Below are 12,659 nucleotides of genomic sequence, written 5' to 3'. Positions count from 1 at the left end.
GGGTGTTACAGAAACAGTCAAGAGGAGTGGGTGCTCTAGGCTTTCATAGTATGGTGAATTTAAATAGGGCTTTTTTGATGAAGTTGTGGTAGAGTTTGGTTTCAAAAGAGAATGAGCTATGGATTAGAGTTTTGAGAGGCAAGAATGGTGTTGGGTCTGATTTGATTCTTGATACTGTTTCTAAACCTGTTTGTTCTCATATTTGAAGGGGAATTTTGAATGTTTGGAAGCAAGATAGGGATAATATTTGTTGGCCTATTGCGAGTGGAAGGAATGTGAGATTCTAAGTATATGATGGATGTTATGATTTAACAGATGGTTATGATTTAATTCTCATGGATGTTACTATGAAGCAAGTCCTGCTGTATATGATGGAGGATAATGTATGTGATTATGTGGATAGTAGGGGAGAATGGAATTAGAGTATATTTGCAAGCTTTATGCCTCTCGTAGTGCTGGATACTTTTGCCTTTATTTGTCCTTCCTCTTCTTGTGATGGAAATGATGCTGTTGCTTGGAGAGGCTCTAAAACTGGTAAGTTTTCTATTAAGAGTGCTTATTTTTTACTTTTTTGTGATGATTTAGTTGGGTCTAATGAAAATTGGAAGAGTGCCAAGAATTGGTAGGGTCCACAATGAATTCATAATTTCCTCTGGCTTTGTTTACATGGCCGCCTACTTACCAATGAGGAAAGGCATAGGAGGGACATTGCCCCCTCTATTATGTGTAATATTTGTAAACTTCAAGTGGAATCCATGATGCCTGTTTTATGTGACTGTGTTATGGCTAAAGAGATGTGGGTTCTTTTATTAAATGGGGTGGGTCTGAATCTTAATTTTTTTGGTAATGGTTCTGTGATTGAAAAGATGGAAGAAAAGTTGAAGAATTCTTCTCCTCATGCCTCAGGGTTCGCTTGGTGTGTCATTTTTGGGATGGCCTATTAGGCAGTGTGGAAGAGGAGAAATGAGGTTATATTTGGTTCTTGCAAAATTGATATGGAGGGTTTGGCTGGTTTCATTATTAATAGAGTGCATATATATAATTTTATTTTCTTAAATTTTCCTTAAATGAGCTGTGGTACTAGAAGTTGAATGGTTAAGTGGATATAATGGCTTCCTCCCCCTTCTGAGTGGTATAAGGTTAACCTAGAAGGAGCTATGTCTAAGAATAATTTTGCTTCGGGTGGAGGACTGATCAGAAATGAGGAGGGCATTTGGATTCAAAGTTTTACTAGTATGTTTGGCTGGGTGTTAGTAGAGCAAGTTGAGGCCAAAGCTATCATTGAAGAACTAAGATTGGCTTGGTCTTTGGGATTAAAAAAATTGTAATGGAGTTTTGTAATGCTCTCACTTTAGGTAGTTCCGTACATTCTATGTTCCAGCGACTAACGTCAGTTTGGACAGCTGAAATGTCTAGAACTACCCTTAAATTAAAGTTAGGAGTTACAATTTAATTTAATAAAGATCAAGTAAGGTTGAAGGAAAATAAAAGAAATGGATTAGAAATCAGTTAAATGTGCACAAGTCTCGGCGATGAGTAACTCCCCTGGGAAGTGGTTAAAATTCAGTATTTTGGGTATGTTTACTACTTCAATTTATGTAGAACCTTGTAAAACTCTTAATTAAGACTTAATTAAGGTACAATTATGAATTAATAAGTCAAAGAAATGAAAAGAAGTAAAAGTATTCACATAAATAGCAAACTAAGTGTGTGTGCACTTACTTCCTTTCATACCTAGAAAGTTGGCCACTAAGAGTTAGAGGGACTAAATTGAATCAATTTATAAGTTAAGGGGCAAACAAAAGACTTGAGGACTAACTTGAATAGATTTTAAAGTTATGGGAAAAAATTAGAAATAATAAAAAATACCTTATGGACTAATGGGTAAAGGATGAAGAACCAATAGGTAAAACTAACAAAAAAATTTGCCTTATCTTCTTCCTCATGAACCGGCCACTCGTTCCATCCTCTTTCTCCTTTCTTTTTTCTTCTTTCACTAGCAAATTCTCTCAATTTAGAAGGAAAGAAACCAAGCCAAAACCATATATTAAACCATTTTGGAAATTTAAGCAAGGAGGGAACAAGAGATTTGGTGAATCAAGTTTAAAGAACCCTAACTCCCTAAAGGATTTGGAAGAAAAGGGGGAGTAGCAACTGGTTCACAATCAAGGTTAGTGCTATAACCTTTATTTTTTATCAAGTTTGAGTAAGGATATCACTATGGATAAAGGGGAAATATAAGATAGTGAGAAAAATAGTTGGTAGGGGTGATGGAACCATGGTTCTGCCAATAGGCCTGTAGGACCAGTCACTTTTAAAAATTCATAACTTGAGCTAGGAAAGTTGGATTTATGTGATCTTTATGACCATGAAAACCTTGATGAATGCTCTAAAACTTTGTAGTTTTGTGCTAGACCTAATTTGTCACACTCTATCCCTCCGTAAGGCATAACATGATCCTGTAGTATACCTAATGAATTACCAACTTCGTCTCCTGATAACCCATTAAATACACTATAAGGGATTTTAGAACTTTTCTTACTTCTTTTTACAGTGGTGAGCACTATTTACAGGTGTTAAAAATTTTTTTGAACTGAAGTGAAACAGATAACACATTTGAATAATTAACAATTTTTGCAAAAAATTTGGCAGAGTGCCCTCTGTATTTTGAATAAAACAGTTCTTCAAAAACCTGTAAAAAACACTTCAAATATTTGGTTCAACCCCCACACTCCAATATTCAATCAACACAATAAGTTTCTCAATAATTGTCAACTCAAATCCACAATAATTTTCCAGTGTTTTTAAAAGCTGAGATAAAAGAAATATATCATAATATTTACAAACCAAAATAATTTACAATTTAAGTTTATAACTTTAATGTACAATTTTAATTTACAACTGCTCAAAACCAAGAATAATATATACATACAGTGAACATACATTATAATACAAAATGCAAAATATGGTATAATCAATATACCCGATGAACTCTCACTAAAGCACTAGCAGCCTAGTCTGCTGCCCTGTCAGTCAGTTTACCTGCAACAGCAATGAAAAGCTATCGCTGAGCCAATGTCTCATTGGTGCACAATATTAACAAAACACAACTTTAAATCGCAAATCATAAGTCATATAAATAATGGATACTTAAAAGCATAGTTAAATTCAAAGACAATGAATGTAAATAAGAATTTAAACTCCATTTCACAATATCACAATAAATATCAATAAATCATACACACAGCTTAATCATGTTGCCAAAGTTCAATTCATCCCAAAAGCCGATGGCTAGTGAGAAATTCAATTCATCCCAAAAGCCGATGGCTAGTGAGGAATAACATAGCTAGCTAGCAATAATATGAGTACTCATTCTATTCGTCCTCAACAGGCACACACCTCAACACTTCAGCCGGAGAGGGAATTCAATTCATCCCACTAGACAAGCTAGCGAGGAATTCAATCAATGTACATGATAGCTGTGGTTTCAAACCATTTCCAATGCTTTTCAATCAATAAGTATCCATCAAATATCATTCAAACAATTTTTCACAATTTAAAACGATGATATACAAATAGTCATAATTTATTTCAATTGAAAATTCAAAAGAAATAACTGTTGTGCACAAACCTCGAATAAATGTCTCTTGGTCCTGACTCAGTGTTTCCTTCCACTTTCCTGAGTTTTTGCTAACTGAAACACACAATTTGAAGTGTTTCAGTACTCATTTAAACTGTCTTTAAGAATAAAGCTTAATAATTAACTTATTGAATTCTATTATTTCCTTAGTCAACCTAAGATATTGACCCTCGATGCACTCTAGGTGAATTAGGTTTTAATGTTACCAATATGTCACATTTTTAGCCTTTTAGTATTGGTACATGTTACCAAATTCATTTCCAAGTATGTTGCATTTTATTGCAATTTGCCGGATTTCGGTATACTAATTTGACTCAGCCGGATGACCTAGTTCCCTCAGTTTTTGGGTTTTGGTCAAAACTACAAACTTGTAGGTCTATGTCTTATTGCATGCAGGGCAAAATTTCAGGTCATTCTGAGTTGTGTAGACCAAGTTATGGTCAATTTACTAATGCTGGACAGAATGCACCAAAAAGGTAACTTTATGCCATTTTTAGGTCACTTTTGGTTCGGCCAGTTTTTGGACCTGAACTTGTGCAAGCTATTTAGCTTAGTTATGGCCATTTCTGGGCTTTGGTGTCTTCATAAGAATTGTATATATAAGTCTAAACTATTCATGATAAAAATTTCAGGTCAATTAGACCTGTTTTGAGTGAGTTATGGCAAAAAAACTAATTGCTACCCAAATGGTCAATTTTCAGGCTTTCAAAGCACTAATCCGGATTTGGTCATTTTTCAAGTCACCTTCTAGGAAAAATTTTGGTAAGCTTCCTTCATGAAAGTTGGCACATTTTGTGCCTAGTTTCACCTCCAATTGGTTTCATACCAATTGGAGCCACACATTTAAGGTTCTAAGCTAAAATATACACTGCCCTATTGTACATTATTCACCCTTTACCAATTACATATCCTATGCTTACCAAGTCACTCTTCCATGCCAATTCTGGTTTGTACCATAACATTAACACATTTAGCAACTCATTTTTGATCATTTTGGCAGCTTATAACTATTCTCAATATGCACACTATAACCCAGAATTTTCCAAGTCCAATTACAACAATTAAACACATGAATGCACCTCATTTACATGTCCAAATTCAAACCTTAATACATACATATATGCACTGCCATCCATAACAACATAATTCAACAATATAATTCCATAAACCATACCATGAAACAACACATTTTGATCTTCTTCATAAGGCTGCCACAAGTTTATACATACCCATCAATTTCCACTTTCACTTTTCAAGCTTACAATTCAAACCTTACACATAGAATTCAACTTCAATACAACTAAACATTTAAATCATCATCCAAAACACTATTTACATACAAGAAAAAGTTGTTCATGGTGAGTCCTCATGGCTGCCAAAATGTACCCCTCCATTAATTTATCAAATATTAAAAATTCCTCCACAAAACAACTACCCATAACAACCATTCAAAGTTTAATGAAGTAAGATTTGAAAACACTCACTTACCACTTTTGAAGCTTGATCAAAACCTCACTAAACCTCTTAAAATTGTTATCAAACACTTCTTTATAAGGTGAGGAGCAAGGTTAATGAAGGAACTTAGGGGGAAAATGGCTTAAACAAGCTTGCATGGAGCTTAGTAGATTCGGCCATGGAGGATTTCTTTCAAGGGAGTTTCGGCTTGTTTTGGGAAGTTGAAGAAGATGAGTGATCTGCTGTCATATGATGTTTAATGGTCCACTTTAGTGGTGTTAGTAGAGCACTAATAGGATTAAAAACATTTTTTTTTATGTTAAACTTCCATAATTTAGTTTTTACCCCCCATTTCTTTCACTATTCTTATAATGTGTCACAATTAAATTTTTCATGATATTTCTAAATTGTAATATCATTTATTTTTAATGGATATTTAGGTCAAAAGATAACTCGGGGTGTCAAATAATCACAATGCCCCTGTTCGGGTTGCATTCTCGATTTTTCGGTAACACCGAGTTTTGTCGTTTTCTCGATTTCTCATCTTTCTTTGTACTAATTAATTAATTTTTTTTGATATTTCTAATAACATTTATACTTCAATAAGTCTTTAATTATGTCTTAAAAATATTTTCTAGGGTTCCCCGCGGTCCAGGGCTAGTCAACAGTCCACGCCGCAACTTCCCGGTGCAGTCACCCATCGCTAAGGTTCTCAGCTCATTTAACTTGGTTACATTTCATTACTATTATTTTTCCTTTGTTTTTCTTGCATTTTCTTTTCTTGTATTTCATTATTTTATGTCTCCTCACCTATATTTAAGTGTAGTTCTAGGCATCCTAGCTATCCAGACAGACACTGGTCACCGAAACAGTAGAACGCACTACCTAACATAGGAGTGTTACATAATTCCCCTGCTAAGATGGTGTTTGAGGTAAAACTATTTGTTGCTTAAATATGAAAAACTGACCTGATAGTTTCCAGAAGCAGGACACCTAACTTTGAAAATTCATAACTTGTGCTCCAAAACATGAAATAGTGTGATTCTTGAACCATTAGAAAGCTAAATGAATACACTAAAACTTTGTAGTTATGACTGAAAATTGATTTTATTGGTTGCATAGTAAAATTCTTGCATTTTCTATTACTACTTTAACTATGACTAGAGTCTGAAATAGTTTGTACATTTTCATTTATAATTTGAGTTGTAGACCTGATTTTGATATAATTCAAATTGGAGATTGAAATTGATATATGAAAGTTCAATTCTGAAAAAAAAAATGCCATGAAACCCCTGCTGTTAGAATTTTTGATAGAATTTTAACTTTGCTGCCCTATTTACCTGAATTGGCTGGAAATTTTGATTTTGTGTTTGTGTTTGTTCTTTTGGGACAGCCACCTTAGTAAATTAAATTGGTATTGGATGAATATTTATTGGTTGATTCCAATTACAGGATTGAAGTACTTTTGATGAAAAATACAAAGGTATTTTCTGGGGGCACGAAAAACAAAGGAAACTAGTTCATTTTGGCATGCTAATTTTGCATACCAAGTGTTTGATAAAATGCCTAAAAGAACTTGTTATTATGTGAGGAAAGTAACCAATTAGCTAAAGAATTGATTATGGCCAATAGGAGACATCATTAGCAGTACTGCATTAATTATGTTATTGGATTAAGAAATGTCTATTAGAGGCACCGAGTGCCCATTGTTGAACCAGTCAGAGACACCAAGTGTTCAGTACTGAGAATCTATGTTGACAGTTATATAAAGGCATCGAGTGCCCATTGTTAAACCGGTCAGAGACACTAAGTGTTCAGTACTGAGAGTCTATATTAACAGTTATATAGAGGCACCGAATGCCTATTGTTAAGTCGGTCAGAGACACCAAGTATTCAGTACCAGGAGTCCCATATCCAGTCCATACAGTTTCGCCATAGGTTACTGTGGGTACATAACAAATCTTAAAATGTGATTTAATTAAGAAAATGTGCACAAGCAAAATGAGAATTATGTTAACCTGGAAACTTTAAAGATTTCATATAATCATTGTATCATTTAATCAATTTAATATGCTTGTATTTGAAAATGGTCATATGTTTGATATTTTGTATTTACTTTTATTTTTGAACATGATTTATAAAATCTCTTATAGTATGTATGCAAGCTTTGTTTTTTACTTTTTTAAAATTAAGAGTGCATTACTAAGCTGTAAAGCTTAGTGCATAGGTTTTCCTTCGCGCAGATACAGAAGGTAAGGAGTAGACAGTCAGACGGGAGAGGAGAGAGTGGATCTGCAGGAAAGTCCGAAGTCACTTTAGGACTTTGTGGTAGATGCACTACCAACACTAGATGCAATTTTGTCACTCATTTTTGTTTGCTCATTTATCATGTACTAAAAACACATAATGTAAATTTATTTTGGATAACTGTAAATTTAAGTATAATTATATTTTGTTATATTTACAGGTTTATAAACTTATATATTTAACTAAAGGATGTTTGAATATATATTATATTAATATTTGCATATGACGAAGGAATGAAGTCGAATACAAATATGATGAGAGTTGATTATTAATATTGTTACAATTGAAAATTATAAATATTGTTATTGATAGGTGAATGTTAAATATTTAGAAAAAACTCTTGCAGCTTTTCTATTTGAAATTTATTGAAAATAAAAAGTAAACATAAAGAAAGAAAAAATGTTCTAATACAAGTTTAGGTACTTCGTGCATAGAATGTGACATTCATTTGCTCAGTTTCACTGTAGATCAGGTAGGGGGTATTACAACTGTGCTAATTGTATTATAGTTGAAGCCCTCTAGTCTTGTTGCAATGAAGGCAGTCATATTAGGCCGTTAATTCAAGTGATTATGCAACTGTTAGAGTTGGATTGGGAGGCTAAAATTGTGTTTATTCCTAGGGAGGCTAATCGTTTAGCGCATCCGGTTGAGAAGGAGCTTCTCATTTGTTGGAGCCTCCCCAGAACTACTTCCGTGGCTTGTTCATGATTTCATTGGAGTAACTCATTCTCGGGTTTTTGCTGAGTAGTTTTGGGTCCCTCTCTTGTAAAAAAAAGGAAAAAAAAAAAAGAGAGATCGTTTTATAAAATAAATCCTAAATGCCACGTATAAAAAATTGAACGAAGGGAGTATACAAAAAAATTAATTGAAAATGAAAAGGGTAGAACAGTTGTGAAAATGTATAGAGGATTGGGCCTTTTATAATATTAATTAATTAATTAATTAATTAATTATAGCCCCTGTTGTCTGTGCAATGCGTATCTGGCCTCTGAATATGAGCGTGTGTACCACTCTACCAGTCTTTAATTCTATGTAGACAGAAATCTCTGGAATGTAGTAATTACTAAGTAAACCAACTGCCTTTGCCTTCGTCTTCGTTTTCGTCTTCTCCATAGGCTCGTGAGAGAGAGTTTCTAAAGCTTTAAAACCCATCACTTACATTGCCCAAAAAGAAGAAGAAGAAAAGCTTGGAAGAGCAGCTGCTTAGAGAGTATCATCACTGGCTTAATTAAAGCCTAAGATTTAGATTAATTTCATATCTTAATAATAATAATAATAATAATAATAATAATAATAATACCCTTAAACTCAGCTCTCTCAAATCATGCCAATTTCTTTGACATTTTTTCATACGTTTTCTTTCCTTTCATTGCTTCCTTTTTTTCCTTCTCATTACCAATGCTCAAACCTTATCTTACTCTATCATTTCTCTTAATACACTTCTTCTTCTTTCATATATTGCTCTCTTTAATACCACTTTTATGGAGTACGGTAGCGTTGGAGGAGGAAGTGGCGGTGGTGGTAGTGCTTCCGGTGGTGACCATGACCCCTCCGATCCCCAGAGGAGGAAGAAGCGTTATCACCGTCACACTGCTAATCAAATTCAGAATCTTGAAGCGTAAGAACCCTCGGCTGGGCATTGAATATTTTTCTCCCCTTCTTTTTTTCTGTTTTTCTTTCATTTCCTTGAAAAATAATTAATCCTGGCATTTTCTTGTTGTTTAATGTGGAATATGAAGGATGTTCAAGGAATGCCCTCACCCAGATGAGAAGCAGAGGTTACAGTTAAGCAGAGAGTTGGGTTTGGCACCTCGCCAAATCAAGTTTTGGTTTCAAAACAGGAGAACCCAGATGAAGGTGATGCGTTTTCTTTTTTCTGAATTAATTTTTTATTTATCACTACAGTAAAAGATGTGGATTCCAATTCCTTTCAGGCCCAACACGAAAGAGCCGATAACTGTGCACTTCGAGCTGAGAACGATAAGATACGATGTGAAAATATAGCCATTAGAGAGGCTCTCAAGAATGTTATCTGCCCCTCCTGCGGTGGTCCTCCTGTTACTGAAGATTCCTTTTTCGATGAACACAAGTTACGAATGGAGAATGCCCATTTGAAAGAGGAGGTTGTTTCTTAACTTTCTCCTCCATTTCAGATCATTTATTTATTGCTAAATTTTGTTGATGACCTTGGCAGCTTGATAGAGTTTCCAGCATTGCTGCCAAATACATTGGAAGGCCAATTTCACACCTTCCTCCAGTCCAGCCTATTCACTTTTCTTCTCTGGATTTGTCCATGGGGAGTTTTGGTGGTCCTTCTCTTGATCTTGATCTTATACCATCTACTTCGAATTTGCCATTTCACCCACTTGGTATTTCAGACATGGACAAGTCCCTCATGACTGACATTGCAGCAAATGCCATGGATGAATTGCTAAGGCTTTTGCAGACTGATGAACCTTTGTGGATTAAGTCACCCACGGATGGCAGGGATGTTCTTCATCTTGATACTTACCAAACCATTTTTCCCAGGTCTATTTCTCGCTTGAAGAATCCAAATGTTCGAATTGAGACATCCAGAGATTCAGGTGTTGTCATCACGAATAGTTTAGCCTTGGTGGACATGTTTATGGATGCAGTGAGCACCACTCTTTTGCTCTACATTTTTTTTTGGACCCATTTTCTAGTTATTGAACTAATTGGGGTTTGCAGAACAAGTGGGTCGAGCTATTTCCTACCATTGTCTCTGTGGCAAAGACCCTTGAAGTAATTTCTTCTGGAATGCTAGGCAGTCACGGTGGTTCTTTGCAACTGGTAAAATAATTTATAGGAAAAATAAGTTCTTAAATTTCTTTCTTTTGATCTCAACTTCATGTTTGAGGAATGGTTTTCTCATATTAAATGTGCATTTGCAGATGTATGAAGAGTTGCAGGTTCTGTCACCACTGGTGCCAACTCGAGAATTCTATATCCTACGTTATTGCCAGCAAATTGAGCAAGGCTTATGGGCAATTGTTAATGTTTCATATGATATTCCACAATTTGCTTCTCAATGTCAATCTCGTAGGCTTCCTTCTGGATGCATGATTCAGGATATGCCCAATGGATACTCCAAGGTTGTCAAATTGCTCCATTGAGGTTTATTATCAGTGGTCAGTTCAGCATTGTATTTCCAAATATATTAGAAATGTAGTGATTTTTTCACATTCACATCTATTCATCTCAAATGCCAAAGCAGGTTACTTGGGTAGAAAATGTAGAGATAGAAGACAAAACCCCAACTCATAGGTTCTACAGAGACCTTGTTCACAGTGGAATGGCCTTTGGAGCTGAACGGTGGCTCGCTACTCTGCAAAGATTGTGTGAAAGATTTGCATGTCTAACGGTGTCAGGCACTTCAACTCCGGATCTTGGTGGAGGTATTGTTACAACCATGCTAATCACTGTTTTACTAAGGCAATCATGAAATTAACTAATTCTTGTACATTTCAGTAATTCCATCACCTGATGGTAAGAGAAGCATGATGAAACTTGCTCAAAGAATGGTGAACAGTTTCTGTGCTAGCATCAGCACATCTAACAGCCATCGATGGACCACTGTTTCTGGTTCGAATGAGGTTGGAGTTCGAGTTCATAAGAGCACAGATCCTGGGCAACCCAATGGTGTAGTTCTTAATGCAGCCACTACCTTTTGGCTTCCAGTTTCTCCACAAAATGTCTTCAATTTCTTCAAGGATGAAAGAACTCGACCTCAGGTATGTATATTGGAATGGAAAGTGTTAGCAGCATTTTCAATGTTATACTGATTAGGCTAAAGGGTTTTTATTTTGATACTCTTTTTCTTCAGTGGGATGTTCTCTCTAGTGGCAATGCAGTGCAAGAGGTTGCTCATATTGCTAATGGCTCACATCCTGGGAACTGCATATCAGTTCTGCGAGTAAGGCTACTTGCATTATCTAAGAAATTATTGTACTTGCTAATTTGGAATATATAGTTACTTAAGCATTCCTAATTTGTGGTATTGGTTTCTTAAATAGGCATTCAACACAGGTCAGAACAATATGTTAATTCTGCAAGAGAGCTGCATGGATGAATCGGGTTCGCTTGTAGTATACTGCCCAGTTGATCTTCCAGCGATCAACATAGTAATGAGTGGAGAGGACCCTTCTTACATTCCCTTGTTGCCATCAGGATTCACAATTTCACCAGATGGTCGTCCAGATAATGGAAATGGAGCTTCTTCCAGCTCTAGCACACACGCAAGTATGGGTAGGTCAAGTGGTTCACTAATAACAGTATCATTTCAAATACTAGTGAGCAGTTTGCCATCTGCAAAACTAAATCTTGAATCAGTAACCACGGTTAATAACCTTATCGGCACCACTGTCCAGCAAATTAAGGCTGCCATGAACTGCCCTTCTAGTTCCTGTTGATCTCTGATTCTGCAGCAATTGCAATACAAATGTTTCTTCTCTTCCCTCTCTACCATCTTTAACTATGGAGATAGAGAGATATTTTTAGAGCCTATATTTAAGCAAAAGAGGTATTCAATGTGAGAAAAGTACTGGAAAGGTTAGTTGAGGCCTTGAATGCCCTCTCATCAACAATAGAAGATGGTTATTTACTGCAAGCTGCTTGGGCTGTTTTCTTCTGCCATACTTCAGTCTACACCCACTAGATTTAATTTAATTTAATTTAATATTTATTTTATTTTTGGGTTTTTATTTTTAAAATTGGGAAGCATAGTATCATTTAAAGTGGGAGTCAAGAACGCACCATTCATCTCTTTCCTGCTGCCGGAGGGTCTTGTTTAGTTTTTGGTTAATCTCTCTTCGCTGACTCTATAGAAGAGCAAGAAAAATGTGTGGTTCGGGTATTGACTTCCGTGCATTTACATTTATTTAGCAATCAATGATTTTATTTTATTTTTATTTTCACTGCTTCCTGTAATAAAACTCTCTCTTGAGTGGATTGAAGTGTGTGAATGAAGACAGCAGCCAGGAGTTGAAATTCATGAGTGCCGTGGGGCTCTTCTTTTTTTTTTTTTTTTTCAGCTTTGGCTTCAATGTTGGGCTCCACCTCCATGCCTCAGCTTTTCTATCATTTAAACTTCTTTCAACTTACAAATCATATGCCAAGTTATTCATCTCTTTTCATTCTACTAATTTTAGAACACACTTTCTTCATTTGTCTTTTTTTTTTTCTTAAAAAAAATATAAATAAATAAATTATTTAACAATAACTGCTTTTGTATTTTCAG

The 12,659-nt window shown here is 35.3% G+C and overlaps 1 protein-coding gene across 1 annotated transcript; it reads left to right on the top strand.

Annotated features, from left to right (window-relative positions):
• The first annotated feature begins 8,473 nt into the window (after positions 1-8,473).
• Positions 8,474-12,413, top strand: LOC110670069 (homeobox-leucine zipper protein HDG11). The gene is made up of 10 exons (XM_021832009.2): positions 8,474-9,020; positions 9,142-9,259; positions 9,337-9,525; positions 9,597-10,037; positions 10,112-10,213; positions 10,315-10,515; positions 10,638-10,818; positions 10,892-11,154; positions 11,247-11,336; positions 11,437-12,413. Exons 1-10 carry the CDS (start codon positions 8,884-8,886, stop codon positions 11,830-11,832), a joined length of 2,118 nt encoding a protein of 705 aa, XP_021687701.2. The 5' UTR covers positions 8,474-8,883; the 3' UTR covers positions 11,833-12,413.
• The last annotated feature ends 246 nt before the right edge of the window (positions 12,414-12,659 follow it).

The sequence above is a fragment of the Hevea brasiliensis genome, chromosome 12 (genome assembly GCF_030052815.1).
Source record: "Hevea brasiliensis isolate MT/VB/25A 57/8 chromosome 12, ASM3005281v1, whole genome shotgun sequence".
Lineage (NCBI taxonomy): Eukaryota > Viridiplantae > Streptophyta > Magnoliopsida > Malpighiales > Euphorbiaceae > Hevea > Hevea brasiliensis.
The sequence above is the reverse complement of the archived record's forward strand: the minus strand, read 5'-3'. Positions and strand labels throughout refer to the sequence as shown.

Excerpts from the sequence above, each read along its gene's own strand:
- LOC110670069 (XM_021832009.2), top strand. The coding sequence starts at position 8,884 with ATGGAGTACGGTAGCGTTGGAGGAGGAAGTGGCGGTGGTGGTAGTGCT. Across the intron at positions 10,038-10,111 it reads TGGACATGTTTATGGATGCA|AACAAGTGGGTCGAGCTATT; the intron begins GTGAGCACCACT and ends TGGGGTTTGCAG. Across the intron at positions 11,155-11,246 it reads ATGAAAGAACTCGACCTCAG|TGGGATGTTCTCTCTAGTGG; the intron begins GTATGTATATTG and ends CTTTTTCTTCAG.